Source organism: Panicum virgatum, chromosome 2K (assembly GCF_016808335.1).
Source record: "Panicum virgatum strain AP13 chromosome 2K, P.virgatum_v5, whole genome shotgun sequence".
In the NCBI taxonomy this organism is placed as follows: Eukaryota; Viridiplantae; Streptophyta; class Magnoliopsida; order Poales; family Poaceae; genus Panicum; species Panicum virgatum.
This window is the reverse complement of record NC_053137.1, coordinates 8,486,453-8,504,542: the sequence shown is the minus strand read 5'-3', so window position 1 is coordinate 8,504,542 and position 18,090 is coordinate 8,486,453. Positions and strand designations below refer to the sequence as shown.

The 18,090-nt window shown below is 48.2% G+C and overlaps 1 protein-coding gene and 1 pseudogene across 1 annotated transcript; one reads left to right on the top strand and one right to left on the bottom strand.

Annotated features, from left to right (window-relative positions):
* The first annotated feature begins 3,014 nt into the window (after positions 1 to 3,014).
* Positions 3,015 to 6,594, top strand: LOC120695029 (subtilisin-like protease SBT4.9). Its single transcript, XM_039978354.1, has 10 exons — positions 3,015 to 3,116; positions 3,215 to 3,342; positions 3,484 to 3,575; positions 3,793 to 4,030; positions 4,283 to 4,784; positions 4,894 to 4,955; positions 5,064 to 5,291; positions 5,380 to 5,491; positions 5,697 to 5,910; positions 6,008 to 6,594. Exons 1-10 carry the CDS (start codon positions 3,015 to 3,017, stop codon positions 6,592 to 6,594), a joined length of 2,265 nt encoding a protein of 754 aa, XP_039834288.1.
* Positions 6,595 to 7,318: 724 nt separating this feature from the next.
* Positions 7,319 to 10,745, bottom strand: LOC120664927 (annotated as a pseudogene).
* Positions 10,746 to 18,090: the final 7,345 nt, after the last annotated feature.

Genomic DNA, 18,090 nt, shown 5'->3' with positions numbered 1-18,090 from the left:
TTTGTGCGTGTGTATGTTTCTAGTATTTATCTTTTTTCTTAGCATGCTTCTAACAAGGAGACATGGTAAATGAAGGACCGGAATGGTTGACCAGAGAGGGGGAGTGAATGAGAGCCTTTAAAAATTCTCTCCGATCCGAAAACAAAGCCTATATCCCGACCACCAATCCACAACACACTGTTTCGATGAGACAAGTCAACCTGTGACAAGCTCAGTCTAGGAACGGTTTAGAAATGCTCAACGCAAAGCGGAAACAAAGATTGACCAAACAGCTGAAAGCTCGAACATAAAGCGGAAGCAACCGAGAAGCAAACAACTCGAGCTAAAGCTACCAAGAAAGTTTGTACTTAACCAAGCATGCGATGATTCAATAATAATAAGCATATCACAAAACCAAGCGGAAGCAAAGTTTATCCAAGCAACACCATAACTAATTAACAAACTCCAATAAACTAGTTAAGGAAGCTAACAAACGAGGATTAATTGATGGATCTATAGAGATCGGAGATTAAGTAAACAAGAATGGCATTGAATTGGAATTTCCTTAACCGCAAAAACAAATACTCTGTAACAAAATGCAGAGCCTGGCTTGCTGCCGAGGGCAGCAGGCCACGTGCGTCCGGCCTGCAGCTGGCTTGGGCTGTGTGGCCTGCCTCTGATTGTCTGCTTTGCCGTGCCCCCGCGATGGGCCGCGCGATGGCGCGCCTGCTGGCCCAGAGCTCTTGCTGCTGCGCCGGGCCGCGCGCCCTATCGACCGCCTGCACAACCCAAATTAAGAGCTGTGCCAGAATACTATATTTTTGTTCCAGAATAATTTTATTTTGTTTCCGAATAAATTTTTTGTATTGCTGGAACAACTAAAAAATTGTCCCAAAACAAATTATTTTTGTTCCGAAACAAATTTGACTGGATTAAACATGTGAGCCGGTTTGTTGGGCCAGTTTAGGACCAAAACATAAAATCTGGGGTGTGAGAGCCTTTGTGTGATAGGTCTGTTGGGGGTCACACGGGCGACCCCCAGCAGCGCCCCTGAGCCGAGCCAAGCGCAAGAACAGAGAGTAACTTAAAATTCAATCCGATTTGCTAAAGATTTAAGGGGGATTGAACCAAAGCTGCTCGTAAGAATTCTAGTAACAAATATTTAAAAAATCTGACTCAAATCGCAGCCAAATACGACGAACAAAAAATCATCTGATAATCACCTAATAATATAAAAAAATGCTCGGGAGAGATGGAATAGATACGTACGAGACTGATTGTTGGATCACTTCAAAAGATCCGGTTACCAGTCATTTCTAGCATCACTCAAAACTTGGATGGCTAACACTTAAACAATGAGTCAATTTTCTCTTGCTCTCTCAAATCCTAATAAATCTCTCTTACAAACAAAACAAGAGGACATCGACCTAAGAGTTCACTGCCCAGCAGTCCGTCCATATATAGAGGCATCTGAAAAATATTCAAAACACCCTTACACGAAGCATACAACTCAAAAATCCTCATGGGTAAAATGTCCAACTTCTTATCGGAGTACTGGATGGACACGCCGCTTCAGACTTTGTTGCCTCTCTACGCAAGCTTCGCAATGATACCACGTGTCCTTCATCACCACCATCCGAAAGCGCCCCCGATTTTGTGGACCAAACCACCCAAACAGTCCATCTCCATTTGGTCGCCACATGACCACCTCGTTGACTGGCATCCCTTCAATTCCGTTGTTTGCCGGCACCCGCTTCTTCCATTGGGCTGGCATGATACCTTTCCATAAAACCTTGTTCGCTTCCAACGGAATTGAAGGGGAAGTTGGGAGAAATTAAATTCTCAAAAATTGAAAATCCCCTAATATCTTCTAATCGCCTCAATCTCCCTTGTGGAGTAGATACCAAGAGGCCAAGACTTCCGAGTCTACTCAAACCCGAAGGTTTGCCGGGAGCGTCAGAGTTCCAATCTCCTGAAAATGAAACTATTTTCTGACACAAGTACAGAAAAAAGGACTAATGGCCCATTTAGAAAAAAACACCAGTGGAGCGGCGTTTGGTGCTCGTCAAGCAGTCCAGGTTCTCAGGCGAAAGCCATGCCCGATCTTCACCAGCATCGGCGACGACGATACCATATTGTATCATTCTACTTCTTGAAGGCGTTGCCGTGAGAACTGGGCTTCTAGAGATATTTTCAGATGAAAACCGAAGAACCAACTCACTGGTTCGGGCGGTGGTGGTATCTTGACGTTGCTCTTCCCTTTGGGTGTCGCTTAGGTGTCCTTAGATTAGCTTGGAGGATGGCGGTGCGCAAGTTATGCTAGAGTGTGTAATAGAGATTTACTTAGTGCAGTCTTTGTGCGACAAAAGATTACTCGGAAGTAGGTGGTCGTCAAGTAGGATGATCCTAACATCTAAAGCTTTTGAGAAGATAGCAGATGTGGGGGACTAGTTGCTGCACAAGGCCCGTGAGGCAAGATTGAAGCAATAGCATGGAAGAAGTTTGAAGTTTAGTCTTTTTACTTTTTTTCTTAATATCTTTCTTTCTTGTTCTCTTTGTTCCTCATATTGAGGTGCTGTCTATGTGGCTTGATTTGTTTGTTTAAGGTGGTAGATATTTGTGTGTGAATGTTGAAGACCTGATAATTTCCTTATTTAAAAAAATTAGCAGCAAACAATGGCAGCGGCATTTGCTAGGACACGACAGTAACCAAATGACAGTAGCTTCCGAGTAAATCCTAGTTTTAACCCCATAGATCCCAAAGGCGTTCTCAGAATCTGAGATAGGATTCTACAGGGCACGAAGTACGCGCACGGCTCACGTCGTTTCCCTTGTTTCCTGCCGTGATCTAGACTGCTGAACAGACAGAAAGATACGGAGCAAGCAACGCAGCTCTGCAGGCTGCGCAAGTATATACATATATACAATGGAGTGTCCGTCGATTCAGGCATCATCAGATCGTTCGAGTTCACACTCTGAAGTCTGAAGTCTGAACGCCTCAGAAGCTTCTTCCTCCATCACGTACGTGCGATCCAATGGGTCGTCACGGTGCTCGTCTTCTTCTCCTCGCCCTCTTCGCCGCTAGCCTGAGGGCCTCTGAATCCATCAATGGCGGCGACGGCGACGACGGCGAGCAGGTCAGACGGATATCATCGATCTGCAAGCTAAGCGTGCTTGACATTGCTGCTGCGTCAACCATGCGTGCGATTGGTTTCATTGTTTGCGATGCGTGCAGATCTATGTCGTGTACCTGGGGCACCTGCCCGGCTCTGAATCGGACAGTGCCTCGGAGGCTGAGAGTTTATCTGCTACCGTGGAAGCTGCTCATCACGACTTGCTGAACAAGGTCCTTGATGACGGCAGGTCCAGTAGTCTCTTTACATCGAGCCTGATGGCATTTCAGAAAGATCATGCTAGGATTTTGTTTATGAGCTGAAGTTTGTAGATTTTTCTATTGAAAAAAAACAAAGTTTGTGTGTAAACCTATGTGTTTGTCCTTTGCAGCCATGCTTCGGACAGGATCCTCCGTAGTTACAAAAGAAGCTTAAATGGCTTCGCAGCCAGGCTAACTGAACAACAGGCAAACAAACTAGCTGGTATGATCCAAAACACAGATAAAACAAAAAAAAATATTTCTCCTTTCTGATCGATATTCTAGCCTGCCTTATATAACTTGTTCATTATTGATTTTTTGCTTGAGATATACACACATCCGATCTCAATGCACAATCAACGGCTCCTACCAGCCTGATTCACCAAGGATCGAGGGAGCTCGATCAACTCCTGAATCTAACTGGCATTACTACCTGTCAGACATGGAGGGCATCGTGTCAGTCTTCCCAAGCCAAACCTATGAGCTTCAAACAACAAGGTCGTGGGACTTCCTGGGCTTGCCTCCGACGCCGCAGGAGGAGCTTCCCTTGGAGGAGGAGGTCATCGTCGGCGTGCTCGACACTGGCGTCTGGCTGGACTCGCCGTCCTTCTCCGACGAGGGCTTCGGCCCGCCGCCCAGCAGGTGGAAGGGCATCTGCCAGAATTTCACTTGCAACAAGTAAGAAACACATTTTCTTCAGTTGCCATGCTAATCTTCATATATTTGAGGATTCCTATTTTTTAAGGAATCCTCAAATCTGTTAATTAGTACGCACAAGCTTACGCATTAAAGCGAAAATTTTAAATAGCCTGCTATAGCTATTAGGAAAAGCAACTGCTATAGTATTTAGCCTGCTAAACGCCATAACGGCAGTTGTTCCGCTAAACACCTTAGCTGGCGGTATAAAACCATGTCGATCGTGTCGTGCAGTAAAGTCATAGGCGCTCGCGCTTACCAGGACGGAGTGACCGCCGGCCTGTCGCCGTTGGACGAGCAGGGCCACGGCAGCCACACGGCGTCCACCGCGGCCGGCCGGGCGGTGGGCAACGTCAGCTTCGGCGGGCTGGCCGGCGGCACGGCGCGCGGCGCCGTGCCGGGCGCCAGGCTCGCCATCTACAAGGTGTGCTGGGACAGCGCCTGCCGCGGGGAGGACATCCTGGCGGCCTTCGACGACGCCATCGCCGACGGCGTGGACGTGATCTCCATGTCCATCGGGAGCAGGTTCCCGTCCCTCTACTTCAAGAGCGTGAACGCCATCGGGTCCTTCCACGCCGCGCGGCGCGGGGTGGTCACGTCGGCCGCCGCCGGCAACTCCGGCCTCAGCGCCGGCCGCGTCTGCAACGTCGCGCCGTGGATGCTGTCCGTCGCCGCGAGCACCGTCGACCGCCGCTTCGTCGACAGGATCGTGCTCGGGAACGGCAAGACCGTGGTGGTCAGTGGCCGCTCAGTGCTCAAACAATTAAAGCTTCGTCTCTCACTTTCTCCTAACATTCCAAACCATGGCTCGATCAGCTAGCACATTGACCTACTTCTTCACGCAGGGATCATCCGTGAACACCTTTCCACCGGTGATCAATGCGACGCTTGAGTTCCCGGTCAATGGGTAATCTGAACAACATGTTCCTGATCGACAAGGCTTTCTGAGTATATAGATCGACTATGCACAAATGGTCTAGTAGCAGTGCTCATGGTAATTTCTTTTGCACTGCAGATCTTGTGATCCAGATGACCTCGCTGGAGTTTCATACAAAGGGAAGATCCTCGTCTGCCCGCTCGAGGGCGGCTTTCGGACCGATGCCACAGGGCCGGCCCTGGCCGGCGCAGCAGGAGCGGTCCTTGCCGGCATGGCACCCGACGTCGCTCTCATCATGCCATTGCCGGCACTCGTGGTGACCGAAGGCCAGCTCGACGAGATCATGGCCTATGTCAATAGCACCAGGTGAGCTTTCAGTGCTTGGCAATGTCTTTTGTCAGCTGATGATTTGATCCGAGTTTTCAGTGCTAACTCCTTGGTCTGATTTTTCCAGCAACCCTGTGGGTACCATAGAGCGCACTGACACGAAGGCCAACCCACTAGCTCCGATTGCCGCCTCGTTCTCTTCTCCTGGCCCCAACCAGGTCACTCCGGAGATCCTGAAGGTGATTCAAATGGGCCAAGTTTGATTAATAAAAATTCAACTTATGACAAATTTCTTAGATGCTGATAGTCAAATCAGTCAAAAAGATTGTCTTATGGCAATTTTTTTTCGAAACACTAACTTGTGACAAATTTAAATAGACCCATGTATGACTAGTTTTGTGCGTCGAATTAAATTACTGACGCGCGTGTGGTGTGAAATTGCAGCCTGATCTATCTGCACCGGGAATCGACATCATAGCAGCATGGTCGATGCTAGCACCACCTTCTGACGATCCCGACGACAAGAGGAGGGTCCCGTACAGTATTAACTCCGGCACGTCCATGGCGTGCCCGCACGCGAGCGGCGCCGCCGCGTACGTCAAGTCCTTCCACCGGGACTGGTCGCCGGCGATGATCATGTCGGCTCTCATCACCACCGGTACACCACATTTCACTCCGTTGGCTTAAGATCCGATGGGCGATGCCGCCGGCACTCTGATGATGAACACGCCGATCTCGTGGTGTCAATGGCACAGCCACTCCGATGAGCACGCCGGGGAACGCCGGCACCACCGACCTCAAGTACGGCGCCGGGCAGCTCAACCCGCCGAGGGCGCGCGACCCCGGGCTCGTGTACGACGCGTCGGAGGGCGACTACATCGCCATGCTCTGCGCGCAGGGGTACAACGCCTCGCAGCTCGCGCTCATCACCGGCTCCAACGCCACGGCCTGCCCCGGCGGCGGCGGCGGCGGCGGCTCCGCCGGCGACCTCAACTACCCGAGCATGGCGGCGCTCGTGGAGCCCGGGAAGAACTTCACCGTGGCCTTCCCGCGGACCGTCACCAACGTCGCCGGCGACAAGGCCGCCGCGTACGACGTGAGGGTCCTCTTCTCTCCCCGCGGGGCGGCGGACCACCTCGCCGTTGCGGTCGCGCCGAGCAGGCTGGAGCTCGACGCGCGGAACGGGCACAAGGCATCGTTCACCGTGACAGTGACCGGCGTGGTGGCGGAGGCTGGGCACGTCGCCTCGGCGGCCGTGGTGTGGTCTGACGGCGAGCACGAGGTGAGGAGCCCGGTGGTGGTGTACACATTGGACTCTGATGACAACGGACTTAAACAGTGAAGGAATCCAACATTTCGAACTTGTGCAAGGACTTATAAATTAAATAAGTTGATGCTTTTTTAGTTAATGAATAAAGTGGAGTATTGAATTTCAGATTAAATTTATGTTTTTTGAGCGTGATTAAATTTATGTGTCAGAGGCTTTCTGCGCAGGCCCACCCACTGCACGATTACTTTTTCTATTTCAAGCTAGACCCAGACTATGTTGGGCCGCCCACTATGTTTACACTGCAAAAAAAAAAAAAATACATACATTTCTGGCCAGACTAGGCCCGACTTATTTCAGGCCTAATTCTCTTGCCCAAGCCCATTCAATAGCTTAATCTTTTTTTTTGCGAGGATCCAATTGGGCTGTCTTTTCAGTTTTTTCGGGCCAGGCCGCGGAACTCTATGGTTAGTTTCGCAAATTCAAGTACGAATTCTTTACGCATGTTAGGGTGAAATTTGGACTCTAGGCAGAATTTAATGTAAAAACAGGAAAAAACAATGGCAATTGCCTCGGGTGGAAGTGTATGATCCAACAGCTGTGGAACATCCTCCGAATGGCTGGACACAGCCAAAACTGAATGACACTGACAGTGACACCATGACCCCATGTCTAACTGCATTATTGGAGGCTTGGGGCAGAGTGTAACGGGGCAAGAAATGCAGCGTTGCATCCAATGATGAGCTTGAAACATCACACATATTAGCATCTGTATCGATCATCGAATGATGCAGATCCAACATTCGAGAGACATCGTTATAAAACAATGGCATGCACTGTTCTCGGATGGGAAACATCATTAGCGGAATGGAGCAGTTCGACAGCAAACTTTAAGCTTCAGGGGTGCGCTGTTCTCAGATACAGCGATCCCAACTGCATACTCTTGATACTATTGCCAAAATAGACACCAGATAAGTCGACTTGAAAGTCACACATGCTCACAGATCATCCATACTGCAGAGCCAGCACACGACTAGACATCGGCAACAACTATTGTTACCTGAACCTAGAATCCAACACAGCAGCTTAAGCTCAAAAGAGGTGCAACTGAAGGTTCGAGGTAGATTGGATATAGATATTGTAACTGAATAGGGAACATGAGCCCTCAAACTGCTTCCAGCCAAATATGCGGCACCGATTGCTGGAGAATGAGCACATTGTCCAGGATCTTGGCCTTCATGCTGCCCTTTGTATGACAAAGGATCCTAGTCCTACATGCCAGCAGCTTCTTAAAGATTTGCACTGCCATCGGGCAGGCAGAGAAAAAGGTCCAGTGTGGAGCCTTTCTGGATATCATAATCAGCAAGTGTCTGGTCATCCTGAAGCTCTTTGCCATCAAAGACAAGAATTGGCTGGCCCTGAATCCTCTCCTGAACATATTGGATCGTGTCAGATGGCTCCACCTCGAGTTTGGTGGTCTGGCCAGCGAATGTCTTCACACAAATCCACATGCCAAAGTCAAGGTGCAGGGTGGACTCTTTCCGGACACGGTAACCAGCAAGTGTCCGCCCATCCTCAAGCTGCTTGCCATCGAAGAAGAGCCTCTGCTGGTCCCGAATCATTGCCTTCACATGGCCGATCGTGTCAGCTGGCCATAACTTGAGCCTCATGGTCTTACTGGGGAGAGCGCCTTCACGAAAACCTGCATGCCATCCGGTGGGCAGAGGTCAAGGTGCAGGGTGGAGTCCTTGTGAATGTTGTAATCAGCAAGTTTGCTCCCACTGTTTAGCTGCTTGCCGCCTAAGATGATCCTCTGCTGGTCCTGTATCTTGGCCTTGATACTGACAATCGTGTCAGAGGGCTCCACCTGCATAGCGATGGCCTTACCAGTGCTGGTCTTCACCAAAACCTGCATGCCAAAATCAAGGCCGTGTTTGGTTTTTTACCGGCATGTTTCCCGAGAAGAGAATGTCGCATGCATGGAGTGCTAAATGAAGTCTATTTGCAAAACCTTTTCAAGAATGAGTGTAATTTTTCGAGACGAATCTAATGACGGTAATTAATCGATGATTTGCTACAGTGATGCTACAGTAACTATACTCTAATCACGCGGTCAAAGACCTCATTAGATTCGTCTCGCGATTTACACAGAGGGTTGTGGAGGTGGTTTTGTAATTAGACTTCGTTTACTACTCTAAATTAGTGGTCAAATGTGCTACAGTAATTCCATCGATTTTAACCAAACACAGCCCAAGGTCCAGGGTGCTCTCATTCTGGATTTTGTAGTCTGCAAGAGTCCGTCCATCCTCAAGATGCTTCCCAGCAAAGACGAGCCTTTGGTAGCCACGAATTTTTTCCCTGACGTTGTCGATCAAGTCTGATGGCTCCACATCAAGGGTGATGCCATTGCCAGCAAGCATATTCACATAAATGTATTTGTAACCACAAATGAAACAGTTACTACCACCAAGACGTAAAACAAGGTGCTTATCCTCAAGCTGCTTGCCATCAAAGATAAGGCGCTGCTGGTATGGGGGAATGCCCTCACTTTCCTGAACCTTTTCTTTGATGCAATCAATTCTATCAAACGATTCCACCTCGATGGTGATGGTTTTGCCAGTGAGGGTCTTCACAAAGATCTGCATCTAAATATAGCAACAAATAAAAAAAAGGACGTACCCAGTACCGTAGGCTCCTGCACTGTGCGGGGTCTGGGGGAGGTTATTAGCAGGAGGTCTTTCCCACACACCGTGCAATGTGTAGAGGCCACCGCTCGAACCTGTGACCTCTCGGTTCACAGGCGGCGAGCACTACCACTTGCACCAGGCCGCCCTTTTTAAACATAGCAACAAATATGTTAAAATTAAAGCCCAAAGGTATAGTTATCATCCAAATCACAGCAATAATTTTAGGAACAGATTGTAATAGCGAGCACCATGCTAGATAAATGCAACTTATAAAAAACAATTAGCAATATAAGCACTACCTGGAGAATCACAAGAATCTTTTTATGTACAGTACCACTACTGGCACTCATAAAAAAAGAGAATGCCCTGAGTACTATCCTGCAAAAGGGAGTATGCCCTCAACCCCCTAGAAAGTCAAGTGTGATCAAGACAGCAGTAGCTGTTTAGAAGAAAAGGAAACTTCAACAATCCAACATGCCAACCAAGCAAACACACATACGTATTGTTAACTCATAATAAGTGGATGGAACAGGCAAACAATCACCCCCAAATATCTAGGTAGACGATACGCGCAATTTAAACTTAAACATGTAAAGCCACCTCAAATATGTCTATTTAGTCACCATGATTGTCTGAAACCATGCAATTTATGAGTAACAAAAGAGTCTCCAGGTGAAACAACGAAATCAAGATCTTGAGGTCATCAAGTTATTAATCCAGCTATTGTAAGATTCATGTGATTAGACATCAGAATTCAGTTTCGGTGACAAAAAAAATAAATTAGCTTCTTATTTCTTTAGAGGATTCTCTACCTTTACAATGTGCAAAGTTGTACTCATTCAGCCAGCTAATATTTTACAGTTCATGTTAACATTCAACCATTCAAAGCGAAATTTGTGCATGCCAACATCTTCATTTAAATGGTTCAAGGCAAAATCTTGTTCATGTTAACTGACCTATGCCACTGGGTATGTACAGTAAAACACAGGAAGAAGTGCAGATCAACTCCACCGTGCACATATATAACTATCACAGCTAGGGATGCAAGTAAGTAGTTCTGGGTTTCTGCTATACATAGCTAATTTTCATTCAATTCCTCTGCTGTTATGAAATCTGGATTAGTTCTCTAGATATGATTGGGGTCGACCCAGTGAGTGGCATCCCTAGCCACAATACAAGTTGGGGAAAAAAAGACGACATGCTCATGCTGGACAAATCTGATCCAAATCATAGGACGACGAACAGTATGAGTATGATCACCTCATCAGCCACACTGAGTGCGAGAACGCAGAGGGGGATTTGGATGAGGTACCTTTGCCGGCGGTAATGGAGACGAGCCCGCGGCTTCCTTGGTGATAGCCGGTGCGGAACAAGCTGAATCGGATTCGGATGGAGAGAAGCGGCGGGATTCGGCGCCGAAGCAAATCGAAAGCAGCCGTAGGGCAGGCGAGTGGTGGTTCCAACTTCCAAGCTCGGCGGCGCCAAAACCCTAGCCGCCGTCGTCGCGTGTGGACTGTGGACTCAAAAGGCAGGGGGGGCTTGGGGAAAGGCTGGGGCGATTTTCCGGGGATGGATTTTATCGTTTTTGTTGCAGTGCAAAGTTCAGGTAGATCCGCGAGAATTTAGTTGAAGCCATTTAGAGTTTTTATGTAAATTAATACCCGAAGATTTGAGATTTTATAAAAGCAAACAGAGTTTTATGTTTGGACTCCGAGTAAACCTAAATTACCTAATTATAGCACGGGCATCCCTGGTCTCTATCTCAATTACAGATGTGTTTGGTTGGTCCGTGATTGTGGGAAAAAATCTGCTGTGGGCTGTGAAATATGAGATGAAAAAAGGCTGAAAGTCATTTGGTTGAATGATCGTAGCTTTTTGGAAAAGCTCCTGCCCACGGCTCCCACATGTCAACCGACCTTTTTTTTTTTTGAAAAGTTTGCGGGAGCACCGCTATGTCATTTAAGGAAAAGGAAGCAAGCGAGTTCTTACAAGCGTGATATTACATAAAATAGGTGAAACTCATACTCATACAAATGGAAGACTTTCTTAAACATTTGCAAATGGTAACTCCGGCCTACCGCAGGCCAAGGTCCTAACCGCCATCTCCATTTTGATTTCATGAAGAACATCAAACGGTGACAGCCTTTTGTTGTCGAACACTACCTTGTTTCGTGCTTTCCAAATATTCCAGGCTGTGTAGATTAACACTGCTGCCTTGATTCTTCTGATGTTTTTTGGAAGATTACCAAGCGCTCGCTCCCACCAAAACATGATGTGTTCATCTAAATGAGGATTTGCAACTAAACCTCCCGTCCACTGTGCTACCTGTTGCCAAACCTGATGGGCGAAACTGCAATGTAGGATGAGATGGGATGCCGTTTCACTCTCTTGATCACACATGACACAAATGGTATTGCATGGGCACCCTCTGATGATTAAGTTATCCACTGTGAGTATTCTGCTCTGAATTAGTAACCAGGCAAAAAATTTATGTTTGCCCTCGGCCTCCGCTTTCCAAATGTAGTCTCCCCCGAAAGAGCTGTAGGCACCATGAAATTGTGCAAGATATGCTGACTTTGAAGAGTAATGACCATCTGCAGTCCACTTCCAAGTGATGTGATCAACTGAATCTGAAAGCTGGATATTCTGCACCTGGTCCCAGAGTTCCACGAACTGAGCCATTTCACTGACAGATTGCATACGCCAAAGTCCCCTTGTCCAACTCTGATTATGCAGCTCATCCTTGACCGATCTATTTTTCCTCCATGCCAACCGAAAAAGGTCAGGGTACACATCCATAGGTGCCTTGCCATTTAACCAAGAGGACTGCCAAAAACTTATTTTTTGTCCATCACCAATGATCACAGTTGTGGACACTCTGAATAATTGCCTGTCAATGTTGTCAATTGGAGGTTCAGTCCCAACCCAGGGCCTCTCTGGTTCTGTCCACTGATACCATAACCATCTCAATTTGAGTGCACGACTAAACAGGTCAAGGTCAAGTATCCCAAGGCCCCCAAATTTCTTAGGTCTCTTTATTGCCGGCCAGTTAACAAGACATTGGCCACCCTTGTACTCAGTTGTGCCCTTCCACAAGAACCCTCTTCTGAATTTGTCAATGCTTTTAATGGTCCATTTTGGCAGTTTGAACACAGTAAGGAAATAAGTTGGCATAGCCGACAACATAGTATTAACAAGCTTAAGCCTGCCAGACTTGTTCATTAATCTGCCCTTCCACACTGCCAGCTTCTTCCCTATTTTATCAATTAGAGGTTGAACCTCCACCCTCTTTAGTTGCCTTAAGCTAAGAGGTAAACCTAGGTATTTGCAAGGAAAAGCCTTGATTGGGCACTGAAAAGAATGCATAATGAGCTGTAGATCTAGGCCCTCACAGCTTATAGGATGAACTGCAGACTTCTCTATATTTGTCAGCAGACCAGAAGCCTTCCCAAAGCCATCCAGAATGGTTTTTACCACATTAACCTCCTCAGAGACAGGGTTAACAAAAATTGTTGCATCATCTGCATAGAAACTGACTCTCAAATTTGCCCTTGAACTGCCTAAAGGAGTTAACAATCCCTGTTCTGTGGCCTTCTGAAGCATAAGGTGTAAAGGTTCCATTGCCAGGATAAAAAGCATGGGTGATAAAGGGTCCCCCTGTCTAAGGCCATTGGTACGTTTGAACCATTTTCCTCTGAAACCATTTAGTAGCACTGAGGAGGTAGACTTCCCAAGAAGAATGGTTACCCAAATTCTCCACCTGTTCCCAAAGCCAAATTGTTCCAACACCTCTTGCAGATAATCCCATTTCATAGTGTCAAGCGCTTTTGCAATGTCTAGCTTCAGAAAAAGAGTAGGTTTTTTTGGCCCTGTGCAGGTCCCTTATCAAGTTCTGAGTGTACAAAAAATTATCATGGATGCTTCTCCTTTTGATAAAAGCACTTTGTGCCCTGGAGACCAGTTGACTTAACTCATCAGCTAACCTAACTGACATCAGCTTGGAAATCAACTTGGTGAAACTGTGTGACAGACTAATAGGCCTATAATCTCCAATCACTGTGGCTTCCTCTTTTTTTGGTAGGAGGACAACGTGTGCAGTGTTGAGCAAATTGAAATGCTGATCATGGTTGGTATAAAAGTAGTTCACAGCTGCAAGAATGTCCTGCTTGATAATGTTCCAACAAGATTTGTAGAAGACCCCAATGAACCCATCATGGCCTGGTGCCTTGTCTGACTGCATTTGATGCATCACATGTTGAACTTCTTCTTCAGAGAACTCCTGTTCTAGGTGTTGCAGCTGACATCTATTGAGCTGAATATTGGTCCAGTCTATAGTGTACTCCCTGGGCAAACACTGGCCTAGGTGTTGATGAAAATGCTGAAAAACACATTCCTCCTTTTCTTGCTGTGTATGCTTGATCATCCCATTACTGTTGAAATACTGTTATCGCCATAAATTAACAGGATTAATTTATGGGCCGAAAGCAGAATGGGCTTAAAACAGAAAAATTAAGAAGACTTGTAAATCGGCTCTTGCATGAGCATCTGGGCCACATGGGCCATGTATCCTTAGATTTAGTCTAAGGTTAGAGATAGAGTCCGATCAGGACAAGATTAGTTTAGATTGTTTCCCAAGTCTCCGGACTATAAATATGTACCCTTTGTTATTCATAAAGGGAGAGCGTCATCACGTCTCGCAAACAACAACTCTCGGCGCATCGCTACCCCTAATCCTAGGGTTTCATCCAAGTAAGTGCCATGCTGCCCTGATCGCTTCTCGCGATCAGGGCAGCGTTGTTCTTGCTTTTACCTTGGTATTACTCGTACTGAAGCGTTTTTGATGGTGAGTAATACTAGTTATCTTGATGTTCGTAGTATGGCTTTTAGTAGATCCGTTGCGCTTCATTTCTTATCATCTACGAATATCATGTTGTCTCTGTGCAGTCACGTTTCAATCTCATGCTAGTTCTTGTCGCATAGAATTAGTTGCACAGAGGCAACACCCTGCTTCTTTTAAGTTTAATAGATCTGATCTGTTATGATTTGCTCTTATCTTAAGAGTTTGCGTAATATCTGCTAGGTTAGGCCTTGCAAACGGGTTGGACGATCCGGTGGTGTAGTAGATGCTTTATCTTAGCCTTGATAGGGATTGTTCCGGGAATCGGCTCTTGCTAGTTCTTAGGCCTCTGTTTTGGGTTATGGTTTAGTTGTCTGTTGTGTTCATTAGACCTAGTCGCGTGTAGGATGTTCCGATCTAGCAGTGAGGCTTTTATCATCGTGGATTAGATTAATTAGATTTAATTGAAACAGTCTTATAGTTATTTGCTTTATTCAATAATATCTGGATGCAAACAGATCCCATCTGACACCGGGACTCGATCGGCTCTTTAAAGCCGATGCAAGAGTCGTCCCGGGGAGCCGACCACGGCTCGGACTTATGTTTACACGTGTCTTTTTATATAGGAAACTGTTTGGAGCACGTTCGCACCCTCCTGATCGGGTATAGGTTAGGTGGCACGCCCGGCTTTCCATACATTCTCCGGGCGCGTGACGGAATTACGGGCCGTCGACGAGGGAGCAGTGCCTGCCAGCACTCCGGCGACCTCCCGGCTCCTTGTGTTGCCTGTCGCTGCTCGCCGGTGGGTTTCGACCGACAACACATTCTGGCACGCCCAGTGGGACTCTTCTCGGCAACAACGTCCACTGCAACAATGACTGGAGCTCAAGATCAAGAACCCACTCCCAAGCCCATCACGTATGAAGAGCTCTCTCCTGAACACAAGAAGAAGTATGATGAGATCAAAGCTCTGCTGGAAGCCGACCTCATCGGCTCTTTTGAGAGGACCCGCAACCATGGCATTAGGTGGAAGGGGTTCTCACCAGAAGGTGCTCTCGACAACGTAGATCTGTCTGTGCCATCAGAAGAGCGCACCAGAGCCCTGCGTCAGGAGATGAACTACATGGTGGCCCATTCGCTTCATCGGCACTCTCAAAGCCTGATGAACGAGCTCGAGCGCATGGCGCACCGCGTCATCCAAGAGATAATCAAGAACCAGTACTCTCCATCGGGGCCAACCCTGGGGAGTCACACAGAGGAAGCTGCACTGCATTCTAGACCGGTATTGCCGTTCTCATTCGCGGCTCCAAAATCACAGAATTCGCCGATCTACGTCGTCCACAAGATCGGCGGTGATCCTGGAGAAGGCCAATTCCTCACCGAGCCACCCAAGGAGATTCCACATGGCTACACGTGCGCCTACATCCCTGACAGCGTCAATCCAATACGCTCGGTGCAGATGGTAAACCCAGGAGCTTCTGGAGCAGACGCGGAGAAACAAGCGTGGCTGGCAAAGTACGCTACTGGTCCGAATGCTGAGCCATCAGCCCCAGGAGTTCTTAGTGTGGAGCAGGTCAGTGCAATACTGAGAGACCAGTTCGGCATCCTTCCCAAGAGGAAAACGATCGGCTATTCCAAGCCGTATCCAAGTGACTGTGACTTGATCCCACTGCTACCCAAGTATCGACTTCCTGAGTTCACCAAGTTCAACGGGTCAGAAGGAGCCAGCTCCGTCGAGCATGTGAGCCGATACTTAACGCAGCTTGGGATGATCTCAGTATCGGATCCGTTGAGGGTCCGGTTCTTCGGCCAATCCCTTACAGGCCCAGCTTTTGGATGGTATGCATCACTGGCTCCGGACTCGATTCGGACTTGGAGGCAGCTTGAAGATCAATTCCATACCCAGTACCACTCGGAGGCAGCTTGAAGATCAATTCCATACCCAAGTCAGGCAGAAGCGAGGAGAGACTGTGTCAGAATACATATAGCGCTTCAGGGAGGTCAAGAACCAATGCTACTCGTCGCGCATCACAAAGAAGGAGGCAGTCGATCTGGCTGTCCTGGGACTCGCTAAGCCGATCAAGGATGCGGCTTTTCAGTTGGAGTTCACATCTCTGGCGCACCTGGTATAGATGCTTACAACATACGAACATTACCATCCTGAGCTGTACCAGGACAAGTTCAAGCGCCATGTAAACATGGCCCAGGCGGATGAATCTGATGACTCTGGCGAGGAGCAAGAAGTGGCCGTGGCAGAGTGGACTCGGGGGGCAAACCCTGTCCCGTGCAAGTGGGTCAAACAGCAGGGGCTTGTGAAGGGCTTCGACTTCGACGTAACCAAGGCAGAGCAGATATTTGATCTGCTCCTCAAAGAAAAACAGTTGAAGCTCCCAGAGAATCACAAGTTACCAATGGCACAAGAGTTGCAGGGAAGACTGTACTGCAAATGGCACCACTCGTTCACTCATTCCATGGGTGAATGCAAGGAGTTACGTCGTCAGATACAATCGGCTATCGAGCAAGGCCGATTAATTCTGACTCAACACACGATGAAAGTTGACACAAAGCCCTTCCCACAAGCTAACATGGTGGAGCTGTCAGATTTCGGATCCAAGGGCCAGGATTTGGCATTCCAGATCAACATGGTGGGACCCGTGCGCCGCCATGACAAGCAGAGGAGAGAGGCCGCTTCTGGCAAATGGCCGCAGGATAGACGCGAACTAGAATAGCAGCATGTGACCGAAGAGCAGGTGCATCACATCTGCAATCAGCTTCCAGCTTCTAATCAGCTTCTAGAAAAATACCAGTACTAGTACAAGTTGTGCCGCCGATACGAATCGGAAGAGGACGAGTACGAGCACCGCTCAGGAAGGACATTGGGGAGACGCCAGGCTATACGCGACCACTGGCATTGCCTGTTCTTCAGGTACTGCTGGAATTCTGGCATGAGCCGATTGCCTACTATAGATGATTGCTTGGAGTGCAGGCCTCGAGGACGCCAGCAGGACGAGACATCGGTGTTCCGGCGCTTAGAGCCCAGAACACGTCATGATGACCATATGAGGAGGCCAACCAAGGGTGATTTCGAGCAAGAAGAAGAAGAATACAGGTACCATCGTCCGCGGTGGTGTCCTGACGGGCTTAATCGCTCGCAAAAGCGCAGAGTGCAGCGCTTGCACAATCTGGAAGAGGCAGAAGCAAAGTACCTTGACGTGCTGAGAAAAGCACGTCCGAATCTCGCGGAACAAGTCAGGCGACCGCGAAGGGAGGAAAGGAGCCCTCCCAAAAAAGAGTGGCGCCCCAAGCAGACAAAAGCCGATGAGAAGCCATCGGCTGATGTGAACATGGTATTCGTGCTCCCATCGGAGTTTCGGGCACCCCAACCGGAAGAATCAGCCATCGCATAGCTGGATCTGGGCCCACGACCGATCATCTTCGAGAAGCCCAAGGAGAAGAGCTACAAGCACCTGAAGGGATTGTATCTCAAGGGCTTCATCAATGGCAAGCCTGTGAACAGGATGTTGGTCGGCACTGGTGCCACAGTCAACCTGATGCCATACTCTGTGCTGCGCCGATTGGGTCGTTCTTCTGCCGATCTGATCAAGACCAATGTGATGCTTAATGACTTCAATGGACAGCTATCAGAGGCGATGGGGGTTCTTAATGTGGAACTGACAGTGGGCCGCAAGACTATGCCAACATCGTTCTTCATCGTTAACAGCAAGAGTACATACACAGTGCTGCTTGGGAGGGACTGGATTCATGCCAACTGTTGTATCCCTTCCACAATGCATCAGTACCTCGTCCAATGGGATGGCGATGAAGTAGAAGTGGTCCCTGCAGACAATTCCAGTGAGGTCTCGCTCGCAGATATGAACGCTTGGCATGCAGATGGACAAGAGCCGATCTCAGGGATCGCCCTGGAAGACTGTGATCGGATCGAGGCGACAAAAAACGGACTGAGGCTGGTCTTATCCACTGGCCTCACAGAGTAGATGCATCCTAGCATGCCACGAGATGTAATAGAGATAGAGAGGCCGGTCCCAA